Genomic DNA, 12,892 nt, shown 5'->3' on the forward strand with positions numbered 1-12,892 from the left:
GTTCAAGCCCCTCAATGGGCTCCTCACTGGGTGTGAAGGTTTTTAAGGCAAAAACCCAAAAAGGCCAAATCCACATGCATCCATAGGTTCAGCCCCCCCCCCCCCCCCGCCCGTGAAGCACCCTCTGGACAGTGAAGGGTGAGTTTCAGCAGGGATCTGTGGTATCGACCCGTCATCACACCGTTTAGTTCAAATTCCTTGGTCTCAAGACAGAGTCCTCCTTCTTTTGAACGGAACCCATGGGGATGTTCCAAGGTCTCCAAAACCTCAGTCACTTGCCATCTTGGGAGTGTCTGCTCCTTGGTGCCAGTGTCCCCTGGGGAGTCCGGAGGGGCTTGGACCCTGGCGTGAGCCCTGGGAAAATGGTGGAAAGTCTCAAGACCCCCCCCCCCCTCACTCTGCCCGGAGCGTCGGAACCGGCGGAGAAGCTGCTGCTGTCCGGGCTCCGGTCACACCTTTGGTTTGGAAATTACGGAACGCTGGTACAGCCGGATTATGCCTTCATCGTGCAGCCGCTTCCAGAGCGTTCTCTCTAGCGGGAAGTCATGGTTGATGTAGAAGACTGTTTTTTTCCAGGACTTGTCATAGTAGTGATCAGAGAATTGCTCGTGGCCCTTGGTGATGAAGCCGTAGGCACTCACCTACGTAAAGGGTGGAGGAGAGGTAAGGCCTGAAGGTGCTCTCTCTCAGACTCGCTCACACGGGCTGTGTATGTTGCGGGGCGGGGGGGGGGGGCTGTATTCTGGCTGCATCCCTAGAGGTCTGGACGCAGGCCCCTGAATTGACACTTACGTAGCCACACTCACCCCCCGCCCTGTCATCCCGCCTCGGGTGGGCACCTCCAGAGGTACCCAACATCTGTGCCCCCGTGTCCCTGCTCGTGCACCGGAGCCTCACCTTGTCGCAGAGCTGAAGGGCCGTGAGCAGCAGGAGAGCGCCGGTGGTGGGGCGGTAGATTCTCCAGTGGACAGTGTCCAGGGTCTTAGACCTCAGAAACCTGCGCGATACCCCAGCCTCCAAGCTGTCAGGGGGCTGCGGGCCCGCAGGGACCCGCCCCTTCCACGCGCCTCACCTGTCCCCACCTGTTCTTCATGTACCGCAGCAAGTCCGGGTGCGGCAACAGGTATCTGTCCAGCGGGGGGTCTCCTCCGAAAGCCACCTGCGGCCTGTGCCTGGGGGTGGGGACGGGTCATTCAGGCTCCGTCCGCGCACCTCCCCCTCTGTGGGCCAAGTCGGGGCGCCTGGTCCCCCATCTCCAGGGGAGAGCTAAGGCTGTCCCCACGCGCCCAACCCCCTTCAAGGCCGCTCAACTCATAGCTCCGCCTGGGGTACGGGTGCGGGTGCCGTGGGGGGGGAGGGGGGCAGGGGTTACCTGAACCAAAAAAGGGGGGCGGGGGGCGGGGTTTGGGGGGGCGGTACCTGAACCAGGAAAGGGGGGGGGGGGGGGGGGGGGGGGGGGGGGGGGGGGGGGGGGGGGGGGGGGGGGGGGGGGGGGGGGGGGGGGGGGGGGGGGGGGGGGGGGCGGTACCTGAACCAGGAAAGGCCCGTTTTCTCCAGGCTCTGGTTCAAAAGCAGCGCTTGCAGCCACTCGTAGTCTCGAGTGCCTTCCAGGAAGTGCAGGTAGCGGACGTCCTGAGGACCAAGGACAGTGTGTGGCCCCAGAGTCCCACCTTCAGGCCCAGGGGCCGGGCGGCCTGGCTGACTCCAGCCGGGCCCCTTGCTCTGCGGAGCTCTGTGCGGCCGCCCCCCGCGTTCCCGCCCCTCGTGTGACCAGAGCCTGCACCAGCCAGACTCCGGACCCCGGACACTCGGCTCCCTCTCTTAGACCGCCCGCCGTCCTTCAGAGTCTGTGGGTGGCCAGGCCCGGCCGTGGCTGCTCACCTTCCCCCGAGGCACGTGCCGGAAGCCTCGACCGCCCAAGGCAATCAGTGACTGGGTCACGGAGAAGGCCGTGAAGCCATAAAAGGACGTCCGGGTCCCCACATCCTTTTCATAGCCCTTAGTGACCGCTCCACTCAATCTACACAGAGAGACGGAGCCCATGAGCGAGGGAGGGACCGCGCAGAGGTGGGTAGGGGCGAGAGAGGAGGAGTGGGGAGGAGTGACAAAGGGACTCCCCGGAGAGCCCTGGAATTCCAACTCCTGGATACAGGCAGAGAACCCCCCATCCGATCCCTCAGAAGAGCCCGTCTCTGTAGGAGGGGGTCCGGACGGGGAGTCTGGGGACGACAGCTCACCGGAACACGTGATCGTGGCTGTCTATCTCCTGGCCCATGCCGGAGTTGTTCAGGATGCCCCCGTTGCCCACCACGGCGCAGGTGACGCACTGGGAGCCCCCAGCGGGGAGGCTGGCCAGGAGCAGCTGCTGCTGGGGCACCGGGGGGAAGCGGCTCACCACCTTCTGCACCACTGAAACGGGGGAGGCTGGCATCAGAGCCCCGGGAGGGCCGGGGGGGCGGCCCATCACGGCTCCCAGGGCCGGCGGCCCCCCGGGGAAGAGGCGGACCAGAGACAGAGGCCAGCTGTCCTCAGCCATGGCGACCGTGGGCCCAGGCTACGCCGCGGCCCCATCGCGGGAAGACTCACAGGAGTAATTGAGCTCCATGAAGCCGAAGGGCGGGGCGAAGTGCTCCAGACGGTCCCACTCACTCTGGTTGAAGTTGCTGGAGTCCAGGAAGAGGGTGAGGTTGGCCAGAAAGAGTGTCTGGAGCCAGGGTGACTTGGAGGCCTTGACCTTCACTGAGTCAGGGCAGGTCTACATGCGGGAAGGTGGGTCAGGCAGGGACGGGCCCAGGAAGGCCACGGCCAGGGGCTGGGCTGGGGGCAGGGGCAGAAAGTGGGCCTCAAAGCTTGGAAGGCACTGCCTCTACCCCACCGTATTCGGAGGGTCAGTGAATACGGGAGGGTCAGCGGAGGGTCCCAGCCGCCGTGGCCCTGAGGGTCCCAGGGAAAAGGCGCACTTGGTCTTCTAGGAGATGCATCGTGGGGGGTGGGGGTGGGGTGGGGGTGCCTGAGAGCCTGGAGGGTTCCAGAGCTGGTAGGACTCTCTGACTCTGCCCAGGACCCTCCAGGCCTTTGGGGCTCCAGGGCAGGCAAGGCCGGGATCGCCAGGATCTGGCCCCCTTCCCCTCCCATACCCCCCACCTTTGGGAAGAAGGATGGGGTGAAAACCCGGTAGGGGAGGGCACAGGGCGGGACCAGGCAGAGCCTGGGGGTGGAGCCTAGGTGGGATGAGGCAGAGCCTGAAGGTGGAGCCTGGGGGCGGAGCCTGGGAGGTCAGGGAGGCGGGGTGGACTGTCCTCAGGGGCCAGTGGCCAGACTCACCGTCTGTAGGGTGCCCCTGTCAAAGCTATATTGTTCCTCAAAATCCCACCGGGGCTCAGACTTGAAGTTGGCAGCCCGCAGACTTGGGCTTCTCTGTGTGGTGTGGCCCGGGACACGGGTGGAGGGTGGCTTGGCCGGGGCTGTCTCCCTGTGGGGGGTGACGGCTGAGGCCACTCGTTTCATCGACCCTGCTCCTGGGGTGGCCAGCGTTTGGCTTTCTGGCGCCATTGTCCTTGTCGTGGTGACCGCTTTGGCCCGAGGCTTCGAGGGCACTGCCCTGGTGGCTGTGGGCTTCCCTTTCTGGTCCTGCCTCCCCTTGGTTGTCCTTGTGTCCTGACTCCCCTGTGACAGTGCCTCTGAGGCCACGCCTCCGTCCCGTGCCCTCGGGGGCAGCGTGTCCAGCACAGCGTCCTTCCTCTCCTGACCCCTCGGTGGGGCCGGCCCAGGGGAGGTGGCCCCACTGACCTCTCCTTTGATGCCCTGGTCGGCAGGGTGGGCGGTGGCTCGGGCCCGGGGTGCCTGCACGCTGTTCTCCCAAGCCGACGACGACGCAGGAGCCATTGTGCTTCCTTCCTGTGGGGGCGCCCGCGGTGCAGCCTCGTGAGGGGCCTCTGGGGGCCTCTCCTCATCATCCATGTGCCGCCGCCTAGGGACAGACGTACACTTTGGTTAAGGCGAATTTCTTCTTGTGCCTCGGGTAGGCTTCGAGGCAGTGTCCGCGACACATGAGGCTCGCCATCTCTACCCCCCATGAAGCTGCTGGCGGTGGGTCTGGAAGCTTCCCCAGGACCACCGAGGAGACTGCGGTGGCCACTGGGAGTCTGTGCTGGGGCCCGGGTGTCAGGGGCCGAGCTGACATCGCTAACCCTGGACGGCGCTCTCTCTACTGATGGGACTGTGACTCCGGCCCTGTCACTTACTTTCTGTTGACTCTTCTCTTTTTCTTTATTTTTTTTTAATTTTTAAAAAATGAGTATCTATTTTTGAGACAGAGAAAGGGAGAGAGAGGGAAAGGAGCAGAGAGAGAGAATCACAGAATCCAAAGCAGCCTCCAGGCACAGAGCCCGACACAGGGCTCAAACTCATGACCTGAGACAAAGTCAAACACTTAACCGACTGAGCCACCCGAGTGCCCTAGTAGGGAGAGCCTTTTAATTAAAAAAATTTTTTTAATGTTTATTTATTTTTGAGAGAGAGAGAGAGAGAGAGAGAGAGAGAGACAGTGTGGTGGGGGAGGGGCAGAGAGAGAGGGAGACACAGAATCGGAAGCAGGTTCCAGGCTCTGAGCTGTCAACACAGAGCCTGACACGGGGATCAAACTCACAAACCATGAGACTGTGACCTGAGCTGAAGTCAGACGCTCAACTGGCTGAGCCACCCAGGCGCCCTGATCCTTTTAATTTTTTTTAAATTTATTTTTGAGAGAGAAAGATAGAGAGTCTGTGCGCCCACATATTGGGGAGGGACAGAGAGAGGGTGACAGAGGATCCGACGTGGATCTGAGCTGACAGCAGAGAGCCCGATGCAAGAGCCCGATGGGGGGCTCAAACTCACAAATTGTGACATTATGACCTGAGCTGACGTCAGACGCTTTGCCAACTGAGCCACACAGGCACCCCGTCTTTTTTCCTTTAATGAAGGGTAGGTAACAAAGGTAACCTTGTTCACGAGGAGATGGGAAAAGATGCGTTCATGTCAAGACTGTAGCTGCCAACCTTGATTGAAAGATCTGCCTGAAATAGTTACTTCAAACCCTGCCTCATGGCAAGCTTGCGTGTTGGCACTGTTAGGAAAACATCTATGTACTCAGCAAACACTCATCTGTCGAGCCCACATCTCGTGTTAGGTGCTGGACATCCTGGATTCAAGACGTGTTTCCCAGGCGGGGGAGGGGGACTCTAGGGAAGACACATTTGTGTGATTACCTACAGAACATGTCTTGCCCCGGGGGACCCAGGGGAGAGACAGGCATGTGAGCTCAGCGGGCACGAGGGGAGGCACTCTGTGTGGGCAGGAGATGGTCCCAAGTGGGGATACAGAACCGGATTACTATTTGCATTGTAGGTATGACGAAGGAGTTTGGACTTCTCCATTGGTCTTAATGGCCAAGAGGAGCTACTGAAGAATTCCCGGTGAGGGATGGGGGGGAGGGGCTGACGCCAGGGGGCGGGGCCCGTAAGCTGAATTCCACCCTAGATGCTTCATTTAGCGCTGGGACAAGATAGATTCGGGGTGCCTGGTCTGGCTTGTGGCACTCCAGGGTTTTGGCTCCAAGGATGAGATTTATTTTCTTTCTATTTTCTCCTTTTGTGTGAGGCTGTCAAAAGGACCACTTAGTTTATGCAAATTAGCACCAGGCGGTCTGCTGAGTCCAGCGCTCTGCGCTGGGTCTGTAATTGGACTTCGAGATGGGGTCTCTGTGCTCGCAGGTTTCAGGGGGATTCCTGGGAGGCTTGGGAGAAAGAATCGTCCTCTCTGGTAACAGCCGTCACCCTAATGGATTTCCAGGTGTCATTAACTCCTGCCCTTTCCCCCGGTGTCCTACGCCTCCTGGCTTATCCTGGCCAGTCTTGTCCCAACCAGCCTCGTTTGGTCTGTTCCTATCATTCTTCTTCCAAGCCACGCATCACAGGCTTACTGGGGCCACGGAGAGGGAAGAGAGAGCATGAAATATGCAGCCAGGCCGACCTGAGTGAGAATTAGCCAGTGTGACTGGGAGAAACCTTCACCCCCCTGGCTCTTGGTTTTGTTATCTGTAAAATGGGCTGCTGCCTTTTGCTTCTGAGAGAAGTCCGCTGTGAGCATTAGCTGACGGCCTGTGGTTAGCATCTGGCACAAAAACACACGCTCAGGGGGGCGCCTGGACAGCTCAGTGGGTTAAACATCTGACTTCGGCTCAGGTCATGGGCTCACAGTTTGTGGGTTCGAGCCCCGCATTGGGCTCTGGGCTGACAGCTCAGAGCCTGGAGCCTGCTTCAGATTCTGTGTCTCCCTCTCTCTCTGCCCCTCCCCTGCTCACACTCTCTCAAAAATGAATAAACGTTACAAAAACAAAACACATGCGCAGCCACATAAGATCCTCTCTTCTCTCCCCGACTGTGGAGTTGGCTCCCGCTCACTCTTGATTTTCGTGTGCAGGTTGGGGGTCTCCTGAGTCCGGTCTCCCACTCCTCTGGTGCAGCTTTGACTTCCACCGCCCCCCACTCCACAGCCCTTCGTTTGTTCTTTCATGCAGCCACTATTTTTGTTTTCTTTAATTTTTTTTAAATCTCTTTCAAATGAGTTTTATATTTTATTTATTTTTAATACAGAGAGAGACAGAGCATGAGAGGGGAGGGGCAGAGAGAGAAGGAGACACAGAACCGGAAGCAGGCTCCAGGCTCTGAGCTAGCTGTCAGCACAGAGCCTGACGCGGGGCTCGAACCCACGAACGTGAGATCATGACCTGAGCCGAAGCCGGAGGCTTAACCGACTGAGCCACCCAGGCGCCCCTAGAAACGGATTTAAACAAACATACACGCGTTTGTTTGAAATATACACACGCAGAAGAACATCTCACTCAATAGATACTCACTGTCTATGGGCAACGTGCGTTGTGGGTCCCCAAAATACAAGTCTGAGAAAGACACAGACCTTGAGCCCACAGAATACACAGTCACTGTTATTACAGGTGGAAGACAGAGGAGACCTTGATCTCTAGAAACCTACGGGGCTGGCCCCAGGAGGTGCACACAGTAAGCAGATTACCCACGATAATCCTTCCTCGTGTGGGGCCTCCCTCTGCCCTGCATCTGGCCCTCCTGCCCGACACTGTGTTTCCTGCTTCCTGGGCCCCCGGGAATCCGCTTGCTCGGGGCCTCCAGGAAGGGCACTCTGTTCTGACCTTCAAACTTCTCCGGAGGCTGTTAGGGAAAGGCTGGCACTGAAGTCATTCCTGCTGGGAACGCGCACATTGTAACCTGGCCTTACTCAGCAAATGCCCCCGCCTTTGTTTACAGGGCTCAAGAAGGTGACTCGAATGAGGGCTCTCCCAGACCCGAAAGGACAGAAAGGCCGTGAGACAGGGCTGGGCTGTGACAAGGTGTGGCCTGGAAAGGCTCCTCGCCTTCCAGATTTGAAGCCTTTATTCTTTTTTTGTTGTTGTTGTTTTCCATTTTTTAATGTTTATTATTTTTGAGGGAGAGAGAGACAGACAGGCAGAGCATGAGCAGGGGAGGAGCAGAGAGAGAGGGAGACAGAATCCGAAGCAGGCTCCCAGCTCTGAGCTGTCAGCACAGAGCCCAACGCAGGGCTTGAACTCACAGACCATGAGATCATGACCTGAGCCAAAGTCGGCCGTTCAACCAACGGAGCCACCCAGGCACCCCAGCTTTCCATTTTTAACTATTAAAAAAAAGGCGGGGCAGGGAGATTTATCATAAGAAGAGAAAACATCCTGAGCCCAAGACTAAGACATGGTTGAGGTTCTAGAAGGTTCTGGAGCCTGGAATCTTTGAGGCTGGTCCCTGTCCGACCTCTGTTCCTCTCAGCCTGCTTTCTTCTCTCTGCTCCACGGCCCTCATGGCGATGGAGGATGGCCACCCCAGGTCACCTGCTCTGGGGACTGTTGACTCTCATTTGGTCTCACTTGGGTCCCTTCTCTATCTCTGGCCACATGTTAAGTGACACAGGTCACATGGTATGTGGCCATCTGGGGTCCACCCTGTGCATGGGAGGAATAGTCTCAAGAGAAAGAGGGGGTTATGGGCTCATGAGCTGGGCAGATGCTCTGGAAGTATCCATCCTGAAAGAGCGCCATCCACGCAGAGAGAGAGCTGAGAACGTCCAGTACAGACACGTGATGGAATCGCGCCACCTTTGTTAGTAGAAAGATTTGAGTGCTTGAGGTTCACTCTTCTCCCCTTTACGGTCACAAGTGAGCTGAAGGTCCAGGCTCGAGACCCACAGCAAGGGCCTGGGTGTTAACTCTGATGGCAAACAGCCCTTGTCACCCCGCTGCAGGCCTTGGAGTCACCTCCACCTGCATTTCCCACGCCCAAACGGCAAGAGACATCTAGAAGTCTTCCTTCCAAACTGCAAGCACCTTCGAATGGCTGTGGTCGGGGAGGTGGTGCAGAGGGCCGTCTTCTACCCTAGATGGGGTCGGGGCACAGCCCAGACAGCGGGTCCTCTGCCTCGGGGCCAGCCAGCCCTGAAGAGGGAGCACCATGCACTCCTTCCTACAGCCCTTCCACCGGTGGGGGTCCCCAGGGCCCCTTGCAGGCCTGCGACCCTGAAGGTCACTTTTCAGTTTTATGGGGAGTTGCAGCCATGACCCAGGTGCTGACAAAATTATGCAATTAAGTTTCATTTCAATTCCCTATAATTTAAACACAACTATGATTGCTGGGAATGTGGGTGTTCACGTAGGCATTTCCTTAGGTCCCTGCATGGTATTTACTAAATGCTCCAATTCCTCCGGCCATGTGGTGAGCGCCCTGCATTTGTCTTGTCCAGATCCTATAATGATCCTGAATTTAAGCAGCATGGGCAAGGCCGGGGTGCGGTGAAGGAGGGGAACCTGTTTGCGGTTAAGGGTTCCGGGGGACAGGCAAATCATTCATGATCGCCTCCAAGCCAAAAAGCACTTCCATATCCAATGCTGACCTAATGGGGAGGTCAAAACATCAAATGTTGCACTTTAAAAATAAATTTATCGGGGCGCCTGGGTGGCTCAGTCGTTGAACGCCCGACTTTGGCTCAGGTCATGATCTCACAGTTCGTGGGTTCAAATCCCGCATCAGGCTCTGTGCTGACACCTAGCTTAGAGCCTGGAGCCTGCTTCAGACTCTGTGTCTCCCCCTCTTTCTGCCCCTCCTCCACTCACACTCTCTCTCTCCTCTCTCGAGAATAATAAACATAAAAATTTTTTTTTACATAAATAAAAATAAAAATAAATTTATCATCAGCAGGGATCACTTAGTCAATACATGAAACGAATATGGTCTGGCATCTTCTTCCCTCCAGACTCTGAACTACACAACACCCAGGGGGACCTGGGAGCAAAGAGGTTCAAGATTACATATACTTGACGCCAGGAAACAAGGGTTGGCAGTTGATTTAAGGATCAACTGCGCTCCTTAAATGGGGTGGGGTTGAATGGGGTGGGGGTTGGGGCGCCAACCCACACACAGAGTCGGAAATCCAAGTAACTTTTGACCCCCCCCCAGATTCAACTATTAATAGCCCACTGTTGACTGGAATCTTTATCAGAAGTATAAACAAGTCAATCAACACATATTTTGTATGCTATATGTATTGCATACCTGTTCCTAAGATCCAGGCAGGCAGAGAAGAGAAAATGTCAGTCAGAAAATCAGAAGGAAAAGCCGCGCACAGGACGGTAGTGTAGGAGATCCGTGTATAAGCAGACCCGTGGGGTTCAAACCCACATTGCTCAGCCGTCAGCGCTGTCTACCGGTGATGATACAGACGGGGTGCTGAGGGGGCTCCCACGAGGAAGAGCCGTCCAAACTGAAAGTTAGCAGTAACACCCCAAATCCAAAGCCACTAATGAAGCCACTAGGAAGAGTGGATTATTTCATCAGGGGCCCCTGGGTGGCTCAGTCAGTTAAGCATCTGACTCTCCATTTTGGCTCAGCTCACGATTTCACAGTTCGCGGGTTCGAGCCCCACGCCGGGCTCCGATGCTGACCTCGAGGAGCCTGCTTGGGATTCTCTCTTTCTCCCTTTCTCTCTCTCTCTCTTTCTGTCTCTCTGCCCCTCCCTCACTCGTGCGTGCGCTCTCCCTCTCTCTCAAAAATAAATAAACTTTAAAAATTAAAAAAGAATGATTATTTTAGCAAGGAGGAGAAAGCTCAAAAAACCTCCTTGGTGATCTAGCAATTCCACAGCTAGGTATTTATCCAAAGAAAATGAAAATGCTAATCTGAGAACACACACAGCCCTGAGTTCATTGCTACATTACGCGCAACAGCTGAGATTTGGAAGCTGCTCAAATGTCCACCAGTAGATGAATGGATGAAGGGGGGGGCATATATGTACACCATGGAGTTGCCCAGCCGTAAAAAATAATGAGATCTTACCATTTGCAGCAACATGGATGGACCAAGCCCGCCAAAGACAGATACTGTGATTTTACTTATGTGTAGAATCTCAAAAACAAAACAAATGAGCAAACAACAAAACAAAACAAACCCGAAACGGATCCACAGATACCGAGAAGAGGGCGGTGGAGCTAGAGAGGAGGTGGTGGAGGGGTGGATAAAATGGGTAAAGGGATGTAGAAGTCCAATGTTCCAGAAATCACTGAGACGTGGGGATGTGAAGTCCAAGCACAGGGAACATACAATAATACTGTAACAACTTGGTGTGGTGACAAATGGTAACTGGCCTTATTGTGAGCACTTCATAACGTATGGAAGTATCGAATCATTACGTTGTACACCTGAAACTGATAGACGATATTGCGTATCAGTCATTCTTCAGTGAAGCCCCCCCCAACCAAAACCCTTTGATTTCCCTAAAGAGTTCTGGGCTCTGCCATTCAACGGAACAGACACTGAAGAGGCTCCCGGCTCGGAGTGGCCAGTCACACACAAGTCTCTCTCATCACGTCCTCACGGGCCGGACCCTTGCCCCGAAACCCCCACCGTCAGCTTTGCTGATTGCTCGGTCATTTTATCTTGAGCCCCCTGGACTCCTCAGGGTTACAAATCTGGTTCCCCCACCTCGGTTTTCATGATGCCTCTCCTTGAAGGGGGAACTGACAGTAGGCTCCCCACAGTGCCTTTCCTCACCCCTGCTGAGGGCCCTCTGTGACGGTGGCTCTCCCCTCCAGTACCTATTTCCTGTTAAGGGTTCGGGCGGACAAGTAAATCATCCGTGGATCACATCCGGCAAAAAGCAATCCAATATCACATTCTAATCTATGTGGGAGGTGAAAACATAAAATGTCGTACTTTTGGGGCACCTGGGTGGCTCTGTCGGTTTAGCGTTCAACTTTGACCCAGGTCATGGTCTCACGGTTTGTGAGTTCGAGCCTGGCTTCAGGCTCTTTGCTGACAGCTCGGAGCCGGGAACCTGCTTTGGATTCTGTGTCTCCCTCTCTCTGCCCCTCTCTCGCTTGCATTCTGTCTGTTTCTCTCTGTCAAAAATAAACATTAATAATAATAATAAATTTATCATTGGTCCAGCCTGGAGCGTCCCCAAGCTCCCTTGGTGCTGGCTGCCGTTGCTCCTTAGGGGCTCTGGTCTTACCTGAAATGAAAACTAATCATTCTGCTTCCCCTCCCCCCAAACTTCAAAGTTTATTTTCCCCAGGAAATCCTGGAACTCTTCTGCATGATTTGAACCTTTAGATGTGTCCACAAAGTTGCTTCAGTTGCTAAAATCTATACTTTGCCTTCATTCGCCTTAATTCCCTTTGTCGGCCAGAAAGAAAACACACAGAAATCTGTATTCTATTGTCATTCCAAGTGTTCTTTTTTCAACTCGAAGCCAATTCTCTTATTTGTTTAGTTTCCGGCCAATTAAATCCTAATGGGGAACAGCTAAAAATGGGAACAGAGGAGGAAACACATCTAAGCAGTTGCTCCTAATGGTTCAGTAGCTGGAAACAATTTCCTAAGCTCTACCCCCCACCTGCAGGGGAGCCCTGAGCCTTCTCTGGGATCCCATTCAGCTCCCTGAACTCACTGGAGCCCCAGAGATGGGAGGCTGGTTTAAAAGTTGGACATTTTTTGGGGCGCCTGGGGGGGCTCAGTCGGTTAAGCGTCCGACTTCAGCTCAGGTCATGATCTCGTGGTTCGTGGGTTCGAGTCCCACGTCAGGCTCTGTGCTGACCGCTAGCTCGGAGCCTGGAGCCTGTCTTCGGATTCTGTGTCTCTTTCTGTCTTGGACCCTCCCCTGCTCAGGCTGCCTCTCTCTCTCCCACAAAAGTAAATAAAACATTTTAAAAAGTTGGACATTTTCCCTCCCTGTGATACACAAATATGGAGTCAGGCCTCCTGCTCTCCCCAGACCCACCGGCAGGAGTCTTGAGATGAGTTAAGGACAGTAGGGGAGACCCTGAACGGGGTGGGGGTTGGGGTGGGGTAGGTGGGACCAAGGTAATTGTTGCAAACCGAACAATGGCAGGTCTGCCCAGGTCAAGAGTCACATATACAAGATGAGACCGTGTGGCCCGCGGGCTGGGGACACTGGCCTTGTGAACCAAGGTTGTTTAAAGCTAAGTCCATTTTTGGCACCTGCATCTGGTACTGAGCTTCTATCTTTTGGGGAAAATCACACGTGTGAGTAAAATTTTTTTCAGGGGCTAGCTGAGGTCTGTGACAGTTTTGAGAGGGTGACCTTGGGGGAAAAGGACATTCCTCCCCTGAGCAGCTACCCCTGTCCTCTGTGGGGGCACAAAAGGCTCCCCAGGAAACCGTGCCAAACCTGCAACTGTGGTGGCATTTAATGACTTCAGGATCAGGCTCCCACCGTTTCTGCTTCCTGATGGCACCGCTGCACTCTCAGAGCCAGCCGCTGGGCTCCTGTGAGGTGACGCGGGGCGGGGGGGGGGGGG

The 12,892-nt window shown here is 55.4% G+C and overlaps 1 protein-coding gene across 1 annotated transcript in view; it reads right to left on the bottom strand.

The window, feature by feature from the left end:
• Nucleotides 1-449: 449 nt before the first annotated feature.
• ST6GALNAC1 (ST6 N-acetylgalactosaminide alpha-2,6-sialyltransferase 1) overlaps nucleotides 450-12,892 on the bottom strand; it is a 20,934-nt gene continuing 8,491 nt past the window's right edge. The window contains exons 2-9 of the mRNA XM_029929318.1: nucleotides 3,325-3,970; nucleotides 2,587-2,755; nucleotides 2,238-2,409; nucleotides 1,882-2,020; nucleotides 1,529-1,632; nucleotides 1,083-1,172; nucleotides 898-997; nucleotides 450-641 (exon numbers count right to left, since the gene is read on the bottom strand). Coding sequence (XP_029785178.1) covers nucleotides 450-641; nucleotides 898-997; nucleotides 1,083-1,172; nucleotides 1,529-1,632; nucleotides 1,882-2,020; nucleotides 2,238-2,409; nucleotides 2,587-2,755; nucleotides 3,325-3,970 — 1,612 coding nt within the window. The remainder of the gene's footprint in view (nucleotides 642-897; nucleotides 998-1,082; nucleotides 1,173-1,528; nucleotides 1,633-1,881; nucleotides 2,021-2,237; nucleotides 2,410-2,586; nucleotides 2,756-3,324; nucleotides 3,971-12,892) is intronic.

This window comes from Suricata suricatta, chromosome 17, assembly GCF_006229205.1.
Source record: "Suricata suricatta isolate VVHF042 chromosome 17, meerkat_22Aug2017_6uvM2_HiC, whole genome shotgun sequence".
Classification (NCBI taxonomy): domain Eukaryota; kingdom Metazoa; phylum Chordata; class Mammalia; order Carnivora; family Herpestidae; genus Suricata; species Suricata suricatta.